Source organism: Chiloscyllium plagiosum, unplaced genomic scaffold, assembly GCF_037043375.1.
Source record: "Chiloscyllium plagiosum isolate Xiang-an unplaced genomic scaffold, Cpla_swu_hap1 HiC_scaffold_16, whole genome shotgun sequence".
Classification (NCBI taxonomy): Eukaryota; Metazoa; Chordata; class Chondrichthyes; order Orectolobiformes; family Hemiscylliidae; genus Chiloscyllium; species Chiloscyllium plagiosum.
Genome location: NW_028270154.1, coordinates 44,025,722 through 44,047,674, shown reverse-complemented (window position 1 = coordinate 44,047,674; position 21,953 = coordinate 44,025,722). Strand labels below are relative to the sequence as shown.

The 21,953-nt window shown below is 40.0% G+C and overlaps 1 protein-coding gene across 1 annotated transcript in view; it reads left to right on the top strand.

The window, feature by feature from the left end:
• The first annotated feature begins 8,508 nt into the window (after nucleotides 1–8,508).
• The window catches only part of LOC122556650 (electrogenic sodium bicarbonate cotransporter 1-like), a 116,686-nt gene continuing 103,241 nt past the window's right edge, over nucleotides 8,509–21,953 (top strand). The window contains exons 1-6 of the mRNA XM_043703637.2: nucleotides 8,509–8,801; nucleotides 10,832–10,992; nucleotides 12,862–13,014; nucleotides 15,316–15,392; nucleotides 18,054–18,211; nucleotides 20,914–21,001. Of these exons, the coding sequence (XP_043559572.2) occupies nucleotides 8,524–8,801; nucleotides 10,832–10,992; nucleotides 12,862–13,014; nucleotides 15,316–15,392; nucleotides 18,054–18,211; nucleotides 20,914–21,001 (915 nt within the window). The 5' untranslated portion in view covers nucleotides 8,509–8,523. The remainder of the gene's footprint in view (nucleotides 8,802–10,831; nucleotides 10,993–12,861; nucleotides 13,015–15,315; nucleotides 15,393–18,053; nucleotides 18,212–20,913; nucleotides 21,002–21,953) is intronic.

The window sequence follows — 21,953 nt, the reverse complement described above, 5'->3', positions numbered from 1 at the left end:
CAGCCCTCAGGGCTACACTGAACTCTGCACTCACCCTAACAGCAAAGAGGGAGATCTCCTGGGTGAAACAGAAGTTATTCAAGTATGGTGAAAGCTGGGTAGCTATTTGGTGTATCTGGACAGAAAGAAGAGTACCCCCCAATCTATCACATCTATCAGAGAGTGTGCTGGTACTCTCACTTGCGATTCCAAAAAGATTAACGTGGCATTCAGGAAATTCTACTCTGAGTTGTACCAGTCGGAGAGCTGTAGGACAGATTGGTGAAGATGGAGTCCTTTTTTAAGACTATGGACCTCCCATGTGTAACTTCGGAGCAGGCGTCTCCTTTGAATGCTCCCCTGACAATCTAAGAGATACAGGAGGAGAGGCAGCTCCAGAGCGGTATGGTGCTCGGCCCAAATGGATTTCAGAGCGAGTTTTATGAAGAGTTTGTAAACATAAACATGCTGGCCGTGCCAATGTTGGATATTTACATTATTCGTACAGTCAGACTGCCTCCCATCCTTTCCGAAAGAAGCAAATATCTCCTTTATTCTCAAGAGAGGGGATGCCCCGGAGGATTGTACTTTGTACAGGCCCATATCGCTATTAAATGTGGCGTTAAAATATTGTCGAAAATGCTGGCATTTAGGTTGGAGGAGGTCTTGCCTTCCATTATAATGGAGGACCAGACAGGTTTTATTAAAGGTCGCAGGTCTTCTAACAATATTAGAAGAATACTGAATATGGTTCAGGTATGCCAGCAAGGGTCGATTCCGAGCCTGGTAGTTCCCTGGATGCAGAGAAAGTGTTTGACCAAGTGGAGTGTCCTCTTCTATGTCCTGGAATGGTTTGGTCTTGGAGAGATCTTTGCCAGGTGAGTGGCAGTATTATATAATGGCCCTAAAACAGCAGTTCTCACTAATGGTATAAGGTCTGACAATTTTAGTATTGATAGAGGCTGTTTATGTTTGTGATTGAGCCGTTAGCAGAGGCTATCCAGATGGAACCCAATATAATTGCCCTGGAGGTCGGATCAGGGGGGCATAACATCACCCTTTATGCTCTTCTTTTTCTAACTAGCCCAACAATATCTGTGCCTTGTTTAATACAAGTGATTAATTTATTTGATTCTTTCTCGGGGTATAAAATCAATTTTATGAAGGCAGAGGCCATGCCTGTGGGGGTTCTTGATAGAGGGCCTGACCTCGGGGATGGAATCCAATTCCCTTTCAGGTGTTTACGGGGAGGTTTCCTGTATTTAGGCATTTTTATTACCTCGGCCTTTGATCAATTATATAAAGCTAATTTTGTGCAGTTGCGAGACAAAATAAGACAGGACCTCCAGCCCTGGGAGGATCTTCCGATATCCTGGTTGGGTAGAATAGCTCTGGTTAAAATAAATGTTCTTCCTCGTTTATTATATCCCATGTGAATACCAAAGCAAGTGCTACAGAGGCTTAACAGTTGGGCCTGAGCGTCACAGGCGATCTCTTATTAAGCTTACCAAATTGCAGCTTCTGCAGGGGATGGGGGGTGTGGACTTCCAGATTTTAAGAAATATCAATGAATTCTATATTATCCTATGTGACTGACTGGGCTTGCCAGGATCCGAGGTCAATTTGGCTGGACATTGAGGCCTCCCAGGCAGAATGCCCCCTCATTAATTTGTTGTTTATGGCCAAGATGAGGACTGTTATGGAGAATTGTAGAAATCTGATTGTCCTTAACACGGTTAAAGCATGGAGAATGATGTGACAAAGTGAGGGCAATTTACAAAAAACTTCCCCTTTTATTCCCATAGTAGGAATGCCAGGATTCCGGCCAGGATCGATGGATTTTGGCTTTAGGCTCTCGGAGTCTAGAGAAGTCTCCTGTTTGGGAGATTAATTTGAGGGGGAGGTCATGATGTCTTTCGAGCAGAAATATGAAGTATCTAGGAGGGACCTCTTTCATTATTTTCAGATTAGGGACTTTGTACAGAAAAAGACTGGTTGATCTCTATGTCTGAGATAGAGAGGAGGATACTTCAGTCCACAGGTACACTTATGGTTAGCACCCTCTATCATTTATTAGGAGGTAATGTCTCAAAGGATATTGAGTGGCTGTGCGGGATGTAGACTCAGGAACTGGGGGTGGAGATCTCGTCAGAGGCATGGGAGCATATTTGGGAGAACGTAAGTTAGGTTTCAATTTGCAATAGCACGCAGGCTATGTAACTGAAGGTACTCCACAAGGTTTATTTGGCATCGGAACGGCTTGCGAAATTTAAGACAGGAGCGTCTCTAATATGACCGAAGCTTCGTAGGTGTTGGGGCACCATAGCGAGCGTCTTGGAAGGGGTCTTGGGAACTGAGATCAAGATAGATCCGGTGTCCCCTCTCTTGGGTTTGCCGAATCTCCCCTCTTTGGATGCGCATGGGAAGAAACTGTTGAACAGGATATCGGAAAACCCACCAGGGCTTTCGGGTTGGCATAGGTTAGGTATGGAGCATATCCCCCGGATTTCCTTACAAGTATGGTGCACCAGAAAACGGAATTTTTTTATAGGTCATTGCGGCCCTTTTTGAACTATATAGACACAAAGTTGTCGGCTATATTGGTCAGGGCCTTTGTGTATGTCTGTTGGGCTATGTCTGGTGGGCAGGGGACCCCTGAGGTATGCCAACAGATGCTCCTGGTGATGAGGAGCTTTGGTGGGGTTGTGCTGAGTGTTGTAACTTAATTTAGTTTAATTTGCCTTGGTTCAATTCGATTTTATTTAGTTCTTGAAATTTAATGTATTTATTGAATTATATGGGTATGGGTTTTCTTTTTCTTTTCTTTATTTTCTTTTAAACTGTTTGTGGAATAGAGTAGTAATTTGTTTACTGTTATTTGTTGTTATATGATTGTTATCCTACCTTGTAGTAGTTTTATAATTTTGTAAAAAATTCAAGATCTTTTTCTCAATAAAAATATTTACAAAAAGACAGAATGTGTGTGAGACAGTGTATAGTGTAGTGAGGTCACCTGTCGTGCGACATGAACCTAAGGTCCCAGTTGAGGCCATTCCCATGAGTACCGAACTTGGCTATCAGCCTCTGCTCGGCCAATTTGTGATGTTCCGTATCCCGAAGTCTGCCTTGGAGGATTGTCACCCGGAGATCCGAGGTCGAATGTCGCTGACCGCTGAAGTGTTCCCCAACTGGAAGGGAACACCCCTGTTTGGTGATTGTTACACAGTGTCCATTCATCTGTTGTTGTAGTGTCTGCCTTGTCTCACCAATGCACCATGCCTCGGGGAATCCTTGCCTGCAGCGTATGATATAGACAACATTGGCTGAGTCACATGAGTACCTGCCACGTACATGGTGGATGGTATTCCCAAATGTAATGGTGGTATCCATGTTGACACTCTGATAAGTCTTGCAGTGGTTGCCCTGACAGGGATGTACGGTGTTGTGATCGATGTTGTCTTGAAGGTTGGGCAGTTTGCTGAGAACAATGGTCTGTTTACGGTTCGGCAGTTGCTTAACGGTCAGAAGTGGAGGCATGGGAAGGTCTTGGCGAGATTCAGGCTGCGAAGAACATTTCTCTGCTCCCAGGAAGTACTGAGGTCACTCTGGTTTCTTACTGTGGTACATCGGAATTGGCAATCGAAGAGTTGAGCATTGTACCCTGTTCTTATGAGGGCATCCTTGAGCACCTTCAGGTGCCCATCGCATTCCTCCTCATCTGAACAGATCCTGTATATGTGTAGGGCTTGTCTGTAGGGGAAGGCTGCTTGAATATGCTTCGGGTGGAAGCTAGAGAAGTGTAGCATCGTAAGGTTATCTTGGGTTTGTGGTAGAGTGAGATACTGAGGTCCGCATCCTTGATGAAGATACATGTGTCCAAGAATGAGACAGATACTAAAGAATGGTAAGTCTGATTATGGGATGAAACTTGTTGATATCATTGTATAGGGCCGAGACCTTCCCTACTCCTCTACTTCTCGCCTTTAAACAACTGCAGGTCCTCACGTGATTCAGCAAATGTTGTCTATCTCATATGCTGTTGGCAAGGATGCCCCAAGGCGTCATATATTGGTGAGACCAGGCAGATGCTACAACAACGGTTGAAGGACACCGCACAACACAGGGGTGTTCCCTCTTGGGGAACACTTTAGCGGTCAAGGACATTTGGTCTTGGATCATCGGTGACCATCCTCCAAGGCAGACCTTGAGACACGTAACAACGCAGAGTTGCCCAGCAGAGGCTGATAGCCAAGTTTGGTACCTATGAGGATGGTCTCGACCGGGACCTTGGGTTCATGTCACACAACAGGTGACCCCACTACACTATACACTCTCTCACACACATACAAGCACACATGCACACACACTCTTACATATGCACAAACTCACACAGACCCTCTCTCATACACACAATCTCACTCAGACACTCACACATACAGCCCCCACACTCACACCCATGCACACACCCTTTCACAGGCTTATACTTCATCACACTCAAAAGCTTTATCAAGCTTTTGTATTTGCAGAATTATGTTTGCTGATGCGTTCTATTTTGCTCAAAAGGCACACAATCTGCAGGCAGTCAATGCAAGCAGTCAATCTATGTAATATTTTATAAATTCCACTTTGGAAATAGAACCAATCTGACTCAAGATTGAAGTACAGACAGATTGTAACCCTCACACATTTAATGCACTGTTTGAGCAGAGATGTCACCTTTTTTTATAAAAGCTTAAGTTATGTCAAGAATGTGACTTAAAAGAAATTCTGGGATTTACATATTAATGAACCGAAACCTGTAACCCATTCTAAAAGATGAAGAACTTAACAGCAATCTAGGTTTGTTTAAAATATCATTTCAGTTGCATGACCCTGTAATCTTTTGCTATAAACTCTTGCTCCCAGCCACTTGATGAAGGAGCAGCTCTCTGAAAGTTAATGCTTCCAAATAAACCTGTTGGACTATAACTTAGTGTTGTGTGATGTTTAACTTTGTCCACCCCAGTCCAACACCGGCTCCTCCAATTCCTGATTTTTCTTCACAGGTGCCGCCAGACCCATGAGCATCCTCTGCCCTTGCTCCTGCTTTACAGTATCTGCAATTTTTTCATCTTTATTTGACTGAAATAACAGGATACAGGCAATGAACAGTTTTTCACTGGTTCATTGGTTCCTTCCAGGAGGGCATTTGCCCGAAATGTCAATTTTCCTGTTCCTCGGATGCTGTCTGACCTGCTGTGCTTTTCCAGCACCACTCTAATCTTGACTCTAATCTCCAGCATCTGCAGTGCCCACTTCATCCTACCATTATACCTCCAGTCTCCCTGTATAATCATGTGTAAACTTTGTAGAATGATTTCTCATTTTTTATGTTTAAGCATAATTTTTAACAATGAAAATGATACAAAACAAAATTGTTGATGCAAATCAAAATCAAAATCACAAAGTTTATTGGAGATAGGTAAATTACTTAGTGAATTGCTTCGTCTAGAACTCAGCCACGTGATTAGAATTGTAGATCATGTACAATCATACCTATTATACATTTGCTGATCTCAGATAGGGTAATGGTGAAGGTGCTGTCATTAATTTTGGCGCTATGACTGTAAAGGGATAAAGCAAATCAAAATGTCCATTCCCAATCATCAAGTGATCATCTTTGAAAGATGTGCCTGAACTACCTGAAAATGACATGAATAGACTGATTTCATTTCATTGATAGAAAAAGAGAGTAATAGTTAATAGATTTTTTTTCGGCTGGAGGAAGGTTTGTTGTGGAGTTTTCTAGGGATCAGTATTAGGACCCTTGCTTTTCCTGACAAATACTAATACCTAAATCCTGGTGTGCAGGGATCAATTTCAAAATTTGCGCATGATACAAAATCTGGAAGCATTGTAAACTGTAAATACAATGTAGAACTTGAAATGAACAGAGTGGGGATGCAGTGGCGTAGTGGTAATGATAGTGGACTAGTAACTCAGAACACCAGGATAATGCTCTCAAATCATACTGTGGTGACATTTAAATTCAGTAAAAATCTGGAATTGAATGCTTGCCTAATTTCAACCATGTAACCAGTGTCGATTGTTGTAAAATCCCATCAGGATCACTAAAGTTCTGTAGGGAAGGAAATCTGTCGTCTTTACCTGGACTGGTCTACATGTGAATCCAGACCCACAACTATGTGGTTAACTCTTAGCTGCCCTCTGAAGTGGTCCTAACATGCCTGAGAGGCAATTAGGGAAGACTTATAAATACTGACCCAGACAACTAAGCCCACATCCCATGAATGAAGAAAACAAATTTGTTGAAGCCAGCTAATTTTATACAGGCATATTTAGCTCCTCAGTGCCTCAACTCAGGCACGAAGATTGACTTGAAAAGCTCAGCAAGTCTGTCAGCATCTGTGGAGAGAAAGCAACATTAATGTTTCAGGTCCAGAACTGCTGAGTTTTCCCAGCAATATCTGTTTTGTTTCTGAGATCTAACATCTGCAGTTCTTTTTTTTAATGAAGATTGTCTGTTTATATAAGGTATTGTCTAATTGCATCCATTATGAGTGGTATGGTGACTCAGTGGTTAGCACTGCTGCCTCATAGCACCAGGAACCCAGGTCAGTTCCAGCCTTGGGTGGCTGTCTGTGTGGAGTTTGCACATTCTCCCCGTGTCTGCGTGGGTTTCCTCCAGGTACTCCAGTTTCCTCACAGTCCAAAGATGTGCAGGTCAGGTGAACTGGCCATTCTAAATTGCCCATAGTTTTAGGCGCATTAGTCAGAAGGAAATGGGTCTGGGTGGGTTACTCTTCGGAGGGTCGGTGTGGACTTGTTGGGCTGAAGGGCCTGTTTCCACACTGTAGGGAATCTAATCTAAAAAATTATAGATTTTTCCAGCAGTAGAAGAGAGAAGACACTTGATAATAAAATATAAGAAGAACTATAGAACACACATATTAAGGAAGAAGGAAATGCACAATGTGACACATAATTTTCGGGAAGTTCTCAGAATTATTTCCAAGATGATGTTGAATTAGCCATAGCAGTGGCACAGGGCATTAATTCCCTCAAATACCCAACAAAGGGTCTGAGAGGAGAAGAAAAGATTTGCCAGCATTCCATGGAAGTGTAGATATTGGCTGATTATAAATGGCATTTGACATCTTGTCAGGTTAAATAATTCAGTAATGTTGTAGTCTAGCCTCAGGTATGAATAATAGCTGCTTTAGCTCTGTATCTGAGAATGGCTGGAAAACAAACCAAATATGATTCATTGCATCAGAACTGGCACTAGAGAATAGCACGTTTTTACAAAATTATTTTATTTGCTGACATTTCTTATTTAAGTTTTTGTAAAAAAACGTGCTATGTTACAATGCTGTTTATATAATAATACTGTGGATGGTGAAATTTGTTTTTATATATGTTATACTCTTTACACTGTAAACATAGCTTTTTGTTTGTAGAGATTTCTGTAAGACAAAGTCAACTTTGTTTTGCAGTTTCTGTAATCCTTTTATTGGACTCTAGCCAATGTCACTTTGGTATCGAAGGAATAACATTTTTTAATCATAAAAATCATCATCTCAAATGTGGAAATAATAGTGACTCGCTTTTTTATTAATGGTAGGCATGAATTCTAAGAATGAAGATTAAACACACACCAAAAAACAACACTAGACCACCAACACAATTTTTAAAAAAATATCAAGGAGCTTGCTTTGATTATACCTATACTGGAGATAGGTCATTTCCATAATTGCTTGGTCTGGGTCTCAGTCATACAGATTAAAAGGGTTCATGTTCAGTTAATTACATTTGAGGATCTCAGTTGGAAAACCAAACGGTTGTATTTGCAAAGGGAAAAAGAGAAGATTTCCATTTCCAATCACTGGTTGGTGGTGCTTCTGAAACATGTATTTTCAAGGTCTTTCAGTCAGACACTTGAACCGACTTAGGTACACCTTCATTCTCTTTCCCCTGTGGTCAAATACTTGACTAGTAATGATTGTGCACAACAGATACGTGGACAATAAAGTGTGTAGGAAAGACCTAGGCAACTTGCAGAACCCAGCATCCATCTATATCTTAATTGGGAAACAAAACCTTGTTAAAGAAACCTAATAAATACAATCAAAATTCTAAGCTCTCAGTTTGATCAGCAAATATTATTTTACAAATATTATCTCTGAAAATATGTCCATCTGCTATACAAAAATAAATAGTAAGGAACTTGGTTTATTATGTGACTATCTAGTGACTATATTTGTTAGGTGTTTTGAAGAATTCAGAAGTCCAGGAAGAGAAGCTGTTGTTTTTGCAGTAGTACATCATGATTTAGTAGCAAAACCTACATCAGTCTGGACAGGACAAGCTTTTTCTGTGATATACTGGTAACATTCCACTGTTGTCAGAATTGTATTCAATGATATTGTAAGCTGCTGAGAATTGTTAGGTCACTGCATTTAAGGAACAAGACTTCAGTAGTAATTCACACTTGTCGCAGGAGCAAGTCATTTCAGATCCAGTCTGAACTTTGCTATTTGAACAATGATACCTGAAGAAACAAAAGAACTGCTTCTGCACAATAGGGCAAATGAAGCCTGTACTGACTGTGTCTGCAAAACAGACCTGCAGAACCGCAATTCTCTTATTATCTCACAAGCAGTAAATAGAGATATATTTACTGCAAATCTTTCACCTGCTACCAAGAGAATCTCCACGATGTTGGGTGAAGAGGATGAACCCCAAACCCCACAACTCTTCACTGAATTAGATGAACTTATTCTCGACAATAAGAAACAATTGCAATGGAAGGAAACAGCAAGGTAAGGATTGTTTGTTTCTTTATGTTGCATATATTTGAAGTTCATTTTAAACAAAATTGGAAGTATGCAAAAGATTTTGTTAAAAAATCTCAAAGAAATTATGTAAGTAAATAACGCAAAATACCAAAAGTGATAAATAACTATTTTCAGATAAAATATATATCAACTCTGTGAAAAAGTTTCGCCATCTGAATTTCTTAATTTCGTGTGTGTGCCTTGACAGAAAATTGATCTGTAGATGCCTTACAGCTGAGCTCAATCTTGTTCTCATCTCACTCTTGTCAATTTACAATCAGGAAAATTTGTCATGTCTGCCTTTGCCTGACTTGCTTTTGTCTATCACGACAGTATGTATATCAATTGTAATAACAGTGCCATAGTAACAGCTAAAATTAAGTAATTTGGCATCAAATGGGAGAGCATCTGGAATCTAGAATGTTTGAATGGCTCATTAGTTCACAAGTTAAACCTGCTGAGCCTTCAGGACAGCCCTTGTGATCCATATTTAAACAGGATTTAAATAAACGCTAAGGGACTGAATCAGCTCTAACAATTAACAGCTCTCCAGCACATCTGAATAAGCATAACAGCTTAATTAACTTAAACTAAATTAAGGGCATGCCACATTCTTTAAATAAGAAATGATTAGATTTTGAACTCAAAGGATGTTTGGAGATGAGATAATCTTATAATTAAAAAGTCTCACAGAAAGCTATACACTTTGATTGTTAATGCTATTTCTGTTCAATTTCAGTATTTCCTCAGAGATAAAAGATATTAGGATAAAATTAAAGCTCTAATTGTTAATGGAGAATCTAAGAGTAATTATTATGAACAGTGGGCAATTATACCTGATTCTATTTGAGATTTTTCCTAAACTTTTTCAGTGCTGCTGACATTAGTCATAGTGTGGCTCCATGGTGACAAGGCATCCTCCAACACTTCCTTCACTGGATAATTTCTCCCTAAAGTCTAAGGAGCATGCATCTGTTGGTTATTTATTTTCACAGACTGATCCTGTTCTCACCTGACTGATAATTCCTGTCCTTCATTTAGTGGTATTAAACAAACTGTTGTGTTGCAATTGATACCTTGGCTGTTATCTCCTCCCAGACCCATTCCATATTCCCATCCCAGGAAGTAACAATCTTCACCAGAGATACATATCCTTTATATTGTTCACTCTAAGTTTGAGTTTCCAATCCATATCCTCCACATTGTAAGAGCTGCATGTAAGATCATTCACTTCTGTTCCTACTTTAGCCCATTTCTTTCTGAAACCCTTCCATTACAGCCTTGTCATATCCAAGTTTCACTATTCCAAATAATTTCATGGCTATCATTGTGTCCTAAAGCTACAGCAGCTCAAACCTAAAATTTGTCATGTTTAGATTTTGCTACAGTTTGGACTTCTCCATCTCTTGAACCAAATTTCATTCCAAGCAGCACTTATTTTATTTCGGAACTAAAGTGTCTCTGTTGCACTGTCACTGGGTCAAAATTACACAGCATCCTTCCAAACATCAACACCTCAGAATTGCAGCGGCTCAAGAATGCAATTCACTACCACATTTTCCAGGCCAATTAGGGATGGGCAATAACAAGCCAGTATTGCCCATGTTCTAAGATCAATTTAAAATAAACTTTCCCTACAAATTGGGCATGCTTCTCAATGTGACTTCTTGGTTCCTTTCCCTTAGTCCAACCATTAATGGTCATGGTTGATCTCAAACTTTGGCATTTCTTCCTGTAGACACTGCTAATTTCCTCTCCTCCTTCAAACATTTCCCTAAAACCTATCTCCTTGACATAGTTTCTGATATCTTCATAATAGCTCTTCCTTTGACCTCGGGATCATTTTTCTCATTTGCTTCTGAATTGCCCCAGAATGACTTTAAAATAATGATATTTTATAAGTGGCAGTTGGTTATAATTTGTGTGTTATGTGTAATTTCCTGAACAAAAATATAGTTCTTGAATTGAATAACATCCATGCATTTTCTAATTCCTATTCTGTTTTCCATTCACAGGTGGATAAAGTTTGAGGAAAAAATCGAAGAAAGAGCTGAAAGATGGAGCAAACCTCATGTGACCACCTTGCCTTTACACAGTTTATTTGAGCTACGTACGTGCATTGAAAGGGGAACACTTCTGTTTGATTTAGAAGCAAACAATTTTAAAGAAATATTAGGTAATTATGAATAAGTACTGTAAGCAACTAAGGATTAACTTATATTGACACAAATCAATATAGCACAGGAAACGTTTTATGAAGTTTAACTTTTGTAAGTGTAAAATGCAAAATTATCTTAATGAAACTATCTCATGATGTTCAGAAATAAAAATGCACTTTCAGACCTTCCTGAGAAGAAATATTTTCTGTTAGGTGAGAACAGTTGCTGGCTGCAGAACATTTAACTGTGACTTTGTTTTGAGGTTAAGATCAGGTTCAGTATAGCTGACCTAGTCATTGTCACAGTTAGGTAGCCTGGAGGAATGTAAATCAATATTAGTTTTATTGTGGCTACTTTTCTTATATAATTGTCTTATGAATAACCATTAAACATTAAGGTATACAAGCCAAAACATCATAGACTTGATTCTTAGTTGACACGCTGAATCAACTGAGGAAATTGTTAGGCTGCTCTCACTGGCCTCAGTGCCTGAGCTCATAAGATGATCTACAGCAGAGTATCTATATTTTTGCCTAATAACCAGCATTGCCAACAAAATCGCACAATCAGAAATTGAGTTTCCACAAATTAATTAGCAAGTTGTTAATTATATTGAACAACAGGATTCTATTTTTGATCGAAAGTGAAATTTCAGGATTTTAATGTCATCAGATTAAAATGTGACGTGATGACCTAAGAATAACAGAATGGTGACAGCACAAAAGGAGCCCCTTCACCCAACTGTGTTTATGCTCATGTTTTGAAAGACCAACTCACCTATACCACAACCCTGCCTTTTCCCTGTAGCCCTGCAAACATTTTCTCTTTTGGATTTGAAGATGCCTGGGTTGGACTGGGATGTATAAAGTTAAAAATCACACAACACCAGGTTATAGTCCAACAGGTTTAATTGGAAGCACTAGCTTTCGGAGCGCGTTCCTTGGTCAGGTGGTTGTGATGAAGGATCGCGCTCCGAAAGTTAGTGCTTCCAATTAAACCTGTTGGACTATATCCTGGTGTTGTGTGATTTTTAACTTATCTCTTCAGATAATTTTCAATTCTCTTCTGAACACCTTGATTGAGAGTACACTCAGGCAGAGCAATCCAAATTCTAACCATCCATTATGTAAAAAGGTTTATCCTTGTGCTACTTTTGCTTCTTTTGTAAATCATCTTAAATTTGGGTTCCACTCCATTACCTACTTAAATTCTCAAATAGCAGTGAAACAGGAAGGCCATCAGTATCCCCGCCTGTCATGCAGGAGACCAGTGTTCAATTCCCCAATGGGGATTGTGTGATACAGGGTATATCTGAGCTGTGCAGTGTTACAAGTAAGGGTGTGTTTTAAAGGGCCCTCTTTGTGGTGCAATGGTAGAGTCCCTACCCTTGGACCCGAAGGCCTGGGTTTACGTCCTGTATGCTTTAGATGAGTGTATTAACATCTCTGAACAGATTGATTAGAAAAATAGTTCAAATCAAAAAACAAAATGTGTTTTCCTAACCTGGCCTTAATTGAAACAGAGTGGGGAAGCCAACAGGCTCCTCACCTGCCAGCCTTCCCTTGAGTAAATTACTCCTCCACCTGTCTTCCAAACCTGCCTTGGGGAAAGTGTTTAAATTCTGCTTGGTCTGTGTGAGAAAATGGAATGAGAGAACAATGGGCTCTGATGTGATGCTGACTTACTTGTGAACACTAACTTTCTTGGTTTCCATGTATTAAAAAAGCTACACAGATAACCTGTCAGACTGCTAATCCATATTAAATCATACCTTGATAAACATCAACTTACAGGACTGGTATAAGAGAAAGTAAAACAATTTTTGATACTTGATATGCCCATTCATTTAGTGTCAAGTTCTGTACCAAGTCTTTCAAATATTTCAGAGATAATAGTCAACAATGAAATTCCAACTGGCAATCAGAAAAGTGTGCTCAAGGAAAAGGTCATGCACGTCCTTCTTAGAACTCACAAGCATCACATAAAGACGTCCAGAATGCAGACCATGCTTGATCTGTTGAGGGGTGCTTCCTTTGCAAGTAAGTCATTTCTTTAAGCAGTGCAAATGTAGTCCCTTTTCTCTCTAAAGATTTCTTAACTTTCATTTTTGACTCTTTGTAGCCTTTAACACCATCATGAAGGCAGCAAGGCAACTTATTCCAGCCAATGCAGTCCAAGCAGTACAAATTACTGTACTCAGAAGGTTGAGGTTGTTTTTATTTCAATTCGTTGACATTATTTTTCTTCTTTTTCAACAGCAATAACATTTTAATGTGTCATTTAATACACATTGTTAGCTTTTGGTATCTTTCTCATATAGTCCTGAAGGCTTAAAATACTTCCCTTCCTACTGGAGGTTTGAGGGAGGTGGGGTGGGTTGTTATCTTGGGCTTAGCACCTAACACTTCACTAATAACACAGTAAAGATAAAGAACTTGGTCATTAGGAAATTATTAACATGAATTCTGCAGCTTAACTGAACAGACAATAAATAGTTTGGCAAGACTAGTATTTACCATTGATCTAATGATAGAAGATAATGCACTATTACTGTATTTTTGGTATTCCAACTGACTCCATTCCATCCTGCCACTTCACATTCCGGTCATTTCATCTTTTGTTTTGAGGTCATATAATTTACTATCTGTAACATCTTTCTGGCTAAGAACTGTTACAACTCTGAAGGATACAGAAATCTCAACTGGTTCTGCCATCGAGATGGCAGATTTAGGCAGCTGGAGCCTGATATTTGCCACTCTCCAGCAAATGATCTAGTTAAGAATATAATCAGTTGGGTCACCAGAAAGCAAATTCCAACATTTGTATGTTTTTTGATATAAGTATGCATTTCTAAATTTATGTTTATGCATAACAGCTGCCAAACCCGGCATGATACCCAAGTTCATTGTTTGGAACTTGCTTTCACAAGTTCATTGTCAGGAAGCAGAGTCCAATTTGTTTTAAATCTTTGGATTTAAGAGGGTTACATTGTCCCTGCACTATACTGTAAACTGAAAATATATTTCACAATTTAAATTGCTGGGTTTAGGCATGATGCCATTCTGTAACACCAGCATAACTGATTATTGTTGAGCATGTAAAAATTATTTGTTCACACTTGAATTAATGTGCTGGAATTATGATAAACTATAGAATTCAGTTTTATGGTTTGCTATGCCTCAATTGATTGAGAATGTGATTGTCTGAACAATATTGACTAAAACTATCTTCGACTTAATTCCTAATGACTCTGGATCATCATCCTGCTGAAAACGTGTAGAGGATTGGACTTAGTTGTGAGGATGCCATGAATAGAATTTGTCCTATTTTTGAAATGCAATATTTTATATTTCTCAGTAGTGTCTGCTCTGTCACTAAATGCTAACATTTAAAATCCTTCATTTTCCTTATCACTTTCGCACTGAAGATTTTTTTGTTGGTTCTCTCTTCTTCCTTCAATTTATTTTGTGTGGTGACCAGGATTGCATATTGTTTTCCAAGTAAGACTGAACTGACATGTCAGAATAAGTCTGAGGAAATAGCGTATCATTATTCTGGATGTGTATAACATATGTATGTGACATTAGTGTTCTAATCGCTTTTTTCTGCTAAATATACTTAAACAACATTTACATGTATGCTAGAGATAAAAAGAACAGTTATATATCCATGTTTGGTGATACTGTGTCTGTGGAATAGAATAACAATAATGGTAGGTGCACAGTCTTTGTCTTGATGTTACCCACGTGCTGCAGCATTAAAGGTTATGATACAATCCAACACAAAGGATGGTAGATATTTGGAACTCGGTTCCATAAATGCAGTTGTTACTTTTAAATCTGAGATAAATAAATTTTTGTTAAGCAAAGGTATTAAAGATATAGGCTAAAGGCAGGTGTGTGGAGTCAGGCCACAGATCAGTCCTAATCTCATTGTACGGTGGAACAAGATCAAGGCGCTAAATGTCCGACTCCTATTTATATGTTCCTATCCAGAGTACGTTTTCCATGTCTCATAATACAGTGGCAAATATCCAAAACTGATTCTTTGCTGTAGGTTTGAGCAACTAGTTATTCCTATCTGATAATCCTTTATGATTATGGTAAAAAGAAAGCGACGTAAGTGTCGAGAAATAAATGTAAAATAAAAGCTAAATATCTGAACACTTGCATATATTATTCAATACTGACCAACAGATAACCTTTTTTCCACCATCAATATCTCAGTTACTGTGAATAGTTCAGTTGGGGCTCATGTGTCAGTCAATTATGATAATGTTTCCAAGTTTGAGAAAGTAATTAAAATTATCTCTTGGTAAAACATTTTAACTTTCTGGTCAGATAAATCTGCTTCCTTGAATTCTAACACAACTGCAGACTTCACCAATGAAATCTCAGATAAACCTCTCCAGGAACAGGTAAGTGGTTATTTTTCACATGGTGTTATGTTTGCTCACTAGTTCTTGTTTTCCCAAACCTCTCTCAGTGGAAACTGGTTATTTTGAAGTTTCTAAGATATTATTCGCGTCAACAAACTAATCCACAAAGTGTAGTAATTTTAATGTAATATCGCATTATAACGATTATAGTAACTTTGCTAGATAACAGCTCCCTTGATAGAGTAAGGAAGTCTTACAGTCAGAAAACAAAGACTCAGACAGGCATGCAGGAATACATAGAAATTACAACACAGAAATAGCCATTTGGCCCACAGGTCCTTTGGCTTTTACTCCCAACTGCCCTGCCCCATGAACAAATGGTTCATAATCACACTTTCCCATCCTGTTACCCAACTCAGTTGTCCTCTCTTCCTTCATGCACCTGTGCAATTTAATCTTGAATATTAACATGGTTTTTTGACTTAACCACTACAGCTGGAAACAAATCCCACAGACAACTCCTGCAGCATGCTCATTGCTCTGAGTCCTCTGCATGAACGTTCATCCAATTTCTCATTATCTTTCTTGACATATCCACCATATGAATCAGTGAGTCTGTTCACTCTGTTGGATTCCATTATATAAACATCTTGCCCTTAAGTTGCATTGTTCTAATAAGATTCAGTTTTTAATGTGAAAGACAGCATCTCCAACAACGCAGCATTGCCTCAATTGAGCACTGAAGAGTTACCTGACTTTTGTACCTAGATCTCTGATATGGAATTTAACCTCTCAACCCAATGATAGAGAGAGACAATGTTGATCCCATTGAGCCATAGCTCACAGAAAGTTTCACTCTTCTAGAACTGAATTTTACCAGAAATCAGCTGTCAATTTTGGTGAATTTTGTGGAGGGCTTCTCTCTGAGGCCAAGCAAGATTTCTCACGATACTTTCCAAAACTTGCCTCCAAAAAACCCAATGGAGAGCTGCTCAGTATATCTCTCCCCTTGCCGCAGACAGAAGAATACACCCCTCCTGGCAACTCCCAGGATTTCCTGCGGCAGCTCCATATATAATGTCCTGCCAGTTCAGAGCTGCTCTGCATGGTTTTTATGAATTGCCCTGGAGATGGTGATTGAGAAAAATTGGCACAGGCTTTGTTGATAGAGATCTGGAGGTTCTGGTGGACAGGATGGTTCAGAACAGGCTTCACTCTTCCCTCAGGATTGGCAGACGGAACCACAACACTGCCAGCTCAATCTAAAGTTACCACCAGTGTCAATGATCCAGAAGAATGCCCAGTAATGCCATAAGAATGTGAATGCCCTTCTTTGCTCTGTGAGATAAGTACCCCTATCTTCCCTCTATTACCTCCCACTTACTTTATCTCAGCTATTGTACCCACTTCCCACCAAGGCTTATGGTCTGCCACTCTCGCCATTACCCGCAACATGTTCCCTCCCCCAGTCTCACCCACCCAATCCTTCTACATTATTAACCTGGCTTAGTCTCTATGTTACCTACTCATTCACTTGGGAAAACTTGCCACCATTCCCCCACCTTTACCAGCCAACAGCTGTCCCAACCACTTTCATCTCCCTCAATCTCTCCTGGTTTCATTCCAGGAGAAAACAGCCCAGAATAGAGTTAAGAGGACCAGAATAGGTGGTGGGGCATTCAGTGTTTGACTCCTCACCTACTATGAAGAAAGAATTCTGGTTCTGGCTAGTGACCTTTCCTGTGGTGATGCCAAGTGCACTGGTAACTGAGTAAGAGTCATTGTCCATTGCTCTGTCGCTCTCTCATTATCACCTCTGTGAATGGAGTCTTAAAATTCCCAAACTGCTACCCAACCTGTGGAGGAAATGAGGTACCCCAAGATGAACCCTGGTCAAATCAGAAGTGTGTGACTGTCACTGTGTACATTAGCAGCAGCATTCCTATGAAAGGTGCAGCAAAATGCAGCACTAAAGTGCAGAACTATCTTGCAAGTAGATCGTAGATGTGCCAAGAAGTTGTGTTAGACTGGTTCCTGTCTGATGCCAATGTCCGTGGATACAGGTGGTGGTGAGAGCTTGTGGTTACTGCCCATGGAGTGTGCCCTAAGATGTTGGTGATTGATGTGCAACATGCAGGGCCCAGAGGAGTAAGCGGTGAGCTGGAATCACCAATTACCTGCTCAGACATTTGAATCAGAAATTGTCATTGTCTAGTTTCTATGGGAAACTGTATATAAATAAAGTGAGATTAACTAATAATATGAATTATGTTAATTATGTAAGTGGATGTAAATAAGCCTATCACTGCTGACAAGTGAGATTCTTATTTCATAGTTCAACAATTATTTAGATCTGTTATCTATTATTTAGATAATGGGACATTTTGCTCTTGACATCAACAATCTCATGACTGATGGTCTTTCTTGATTTTGCAAACATTTTCACAATGTTCATATCTTTCGAGATCTGGGAAGATTCCAGTCCCGGCCTCTGTCATTTGCTTGCAAGAGACAAGGCAGCTGTACCTACTTTGTTAACCGTTCAATGGAGGAACTTGTATAACTTAATTATTTTCTGTTGATTCTTGAAAGAGAAATAAGTTTACTGTATTTAACTATTATTATTTATATGAGTTGAAAACTAAATTCCATTATAATTTCACCAAAGTTGCATGCACATTTCTGAATTTATTGTTTCAGTTGAAAAATAAATTCAAGAAGCAGATCCCTGAAGGTGCTGAAGCTGCAAATGTGCTTGTGGGTGAAGTAAATTTTTTGGAGAAGCCATTTGTTGCCTTTGTACGATTAAAGCAGGCTATGATCTTAGGGGCTCTTACAGAGGTTCCATTGCCAACCAGGTAAGGATATTGTATTATGTCAGTTATTGTTACAAATATTATTTTAATCACAAATGAAATCACTATTTCCTTTTGACTTGGATTGGGATGTGGTTCTCTGTTAGTTCTCTATCTTCCTGGATGGCATTCTGCCAGTATGAGTCTGAGCAGTGGTTGTGGCAAAGCTATTTGAGGCATAGTGATTATGCCCTATGTACCACACTCCATGAGTTTTTCAAGGTCGGTTGGGAACAGGGCAGGATCCCACAGGATGCTGGTTTCATCACCTTGTACAAGAAGAAGGAAGAATAGTCAAGTGACGTGGGATCATCCCACATTTAGCTGGGAAGATCCTGGCTGGAAGGATTCTGACTATGCTTGTGCCTTTACCATTGCGGAGGAAACCCTCCCAAGAGCCAGTGGTGGTTTCAGCGTAAACCAAAGCACCATCGGGGTGTCAGAGGTTGAGTCAGAGCTGATGGGGATTGGCGGTCAAGCTGGGAGAATGTTAGGTAGGAGGAGATGACAGGTTGGAGGCTGTCAGGGGTGATGTCAGCTGAGGAGTTGGTAGGAGGAATGCTGCTGGTCAAATTGGGGTAGTGTCAGGCTGGGGGAGGTGACAAATCGGGGGGCATTGGATTGAGGGATGTCACGTGTCATATTGTGGAATGTGTCAGGGGGTCAGGCCAGGCCATGTTCTGGGGTTTGGTTTGAGCAAGTGCTGTTGGGTTGTGAGGATCCTTTTTTGTCAGGGGTGCTGAGGGGGTTAACTTGGGTGAGGTCCTTGTGGTGGGGCAGAGATTGGGAGGGCTCACAGGTTGGCACAGGCAGGGTGGGGTGCCAGGTTTGAGGAAGTATCAGTGTGTTATAGGGGTTTGGGAGCACTTAATCAGTGGGAGAGGGCAGTGCAAAGTTGTAAGGGGTAGTTTTGTAGTTATTCAGGAATTAGAGCAGCTTTTGATTTTTCTAGATTTTCCTGGGTAACTAAATGTGTAAGAAGCATTTGAAGTCTTCAAAAAATCTCAGAGTTGGGGGCCTTTATTTTCGGCAGAATCTTCCACTTCCTGAGCAATACCGGCAGAGTCAGCTGTTTTGGGACTTCTACACGGTTCCTGTGCACACCTCTATATGCTGCAGGAACAACGATTTTCCGATTAGAACGTTTAGGCTAATGAGTTTTATCCTTATGCTTAAAATAGGGTGGCATGATGGCTCAATGGTTAGCACTGTTGCTTCACAGTACCAAAGACCTGGGTTCAATTCCCGCCTTGGGCAACTGTCTGTGTGGAGTTTGCACATTCTCCCCGTGTCTGTGCAGGTTTCCTCTGGGTGCTCAGGTTTCCTCTCACAGTCCAAAAATGTGCAGGTTAGGTGAATTGGCCATACTAAATTGCCCGTAGTGTTAGGCGCATTAGTCAGGGGTAAATGTAGGGGAATGGTTCTGGGTGGATTACTATTTGGAGGGTTGGTGTGAACTTGTTGGGCCGAAGGGCCTGTTTCCACACTGTAGGGAATCTAATCTAATCATGATTTCTGATTGGTCACTCTGCTCGTTTTGACAGCTCCTGGTCAAAATTTGTTCTACTTTGCAAAGTTCTGTCTCAACACATGATTGAAAATGCTAAAAACAATGAGTTAGGATATGCCCAAAATATAGGGAAAGTAAACTCGTATTGGCATCATTTTTCTTTGTAAAGCTATGCTTTAATTTTGTTGACCAGGGTTACATTTTGTCATGTGCTCCTGCTCTTGTTCAAACTTTTACCCAAACTGAACTTGATTTAATTTTATTATACAAATTTCGTATAATTTTGTTTCACTTTGGTTATTGCTGGCTCAGCCAGCACTTATTGTCCATCCTTCACGGCACGGTGGCTCAGTGGTTAGTACTGCTGCCTCACAGCACCAGGGTTCCAGGTTCAATTCCAGCTGTCTGTGTGGAGTTTGCACATTCTCCCTGTGTCTGCGTGGGTTTCCTCCGGGTACTCCAGTTTCCTCCCACAGTCCAAAGATGTGCGAGTCAGGTGAATTGGCCATGCTATATTGCCCATAGTGTTAGATGCATTAGTCAGAGGAAAATGGGTCTGGGTGGGTTACTCTTCGGAGGGTCAGTGTGGACTTGTTGGGCTGAAGGGCCTGTTTCCACACTGTAGGTAGATCTAATCTAATATAATCCCTCACTTATAGAGTATAGTTCCGAGTCAACCACATGGCTGTGCTTTGGAGTCACATACAGGCCAGACCAGGTAAGGACAGCAGATTTCCTTTGTTAAAGGACTTCAGTGAACCAGATGGATTTTTAAGACAATCGACATGACCACCATTGAGCTAACTTTTGAATTCCAAACTTTTTGTTGAATGCAAATTTCACTACTTCAAACCTGTATCCCAGAGAAATAGCCTGGACCTGTGATTTATTGTCCAGTGACATTACCATGGCTCCATTCCCTGGTATGAACCAGATGGTTCCTTTTTGTTCTACATTTTCGATAATTTGTATATCTAGCAAAGAAGTATACTATAAATGATTTTTTATTACGTTTCAAGTGTTTCTTGGCTAATTTTATAAAAAGTATAAATTTGCAAGACTCCCTGGTCACACACACAGCATGCTTCTGATATTCTGATAGATGTTTGAGACCTCACAAATATACCCTGAAACAGAAAGCTAGTCTGGAATAGTTCTACACAGAAATAATGTGCTTTTTGTCTTCTTTTTTCAGGTTTCTATTCATTCTCCTCGGGCCAAAAACTAAGACAATGGCTTATCATCAAATTGGGAGAGCTGTTGCAACTCTGCTTACTGATGAGGCAAGACAGGAATCAATTATAAAATTATAGCTTTTGGAGTAATTTGTTAACTGCATAAAAAACAAGTATAAAAGCTACAATGTTAACTTTATATAGCATTTAAAATTTAATATCTTCAGTAGAAACATATAATAGAAAAGGGGATTGAGTCTTTCACATATTAATACTTTGTCTCATCCAAGTTTGTAAGCAGAAAACATTACACACTTTCTTTTCTGAGATATATAGTTTCCTTCTCTGTGCTGTGTAACTTGTTATTATGCACCCTCCTTTAACTTATTGCATGATCTTGGTTCAAACCTCTGCAAGTCTCCTGTGATTACACAGCACTATCTACGGAACTGGAGCTGCTAGGCAGCCATTTTCTCCCTGACACTACGGTCAAATTCCTTTGATACCTGACACTCCCTTCTCTTTAAGTAATATCTAATTGCTTGGGAGTAGACAGCTGTGTGCACAATCCTGCTGTCAGTTTGATTGGTATTCATATACAGTCCCTTATATCAATGAGTCATCTTAATCTTTGACCGTTTACTTTCCACTGCATGGTTCTCATGGTGATAGAGGGCATTCAATGAAAGATGAGAACCAAGCTCTCATGGAAAAGAAAACAACAAGTGTAACTAGCAAAGGTTTCACTACTGCCTCCGATCTGGAGAAATCTTTAATATAATCTGAAATTAATGTCTAGATTTGCTTTTTGTTATGTTTTAGAGTTTTTGATTTTATCATAGTACGTGAGTGTTGCTGGCTAGGCTAACACTTATAGCCCGACCTTAAATGACTTTGGGAAGGTGATGGTGAGGTGTCCTCTTGAACCCCTGCTGTCCATGGTAGTATATGTATACCCATACAGCTATTAGGTGGACACTGAAAGAACAGCCATACAATTCCAAGTCAGGATGGTGGGTGGCTGGCAGGGAAACCTGCTGTGCACCTATCAACCTTGTCT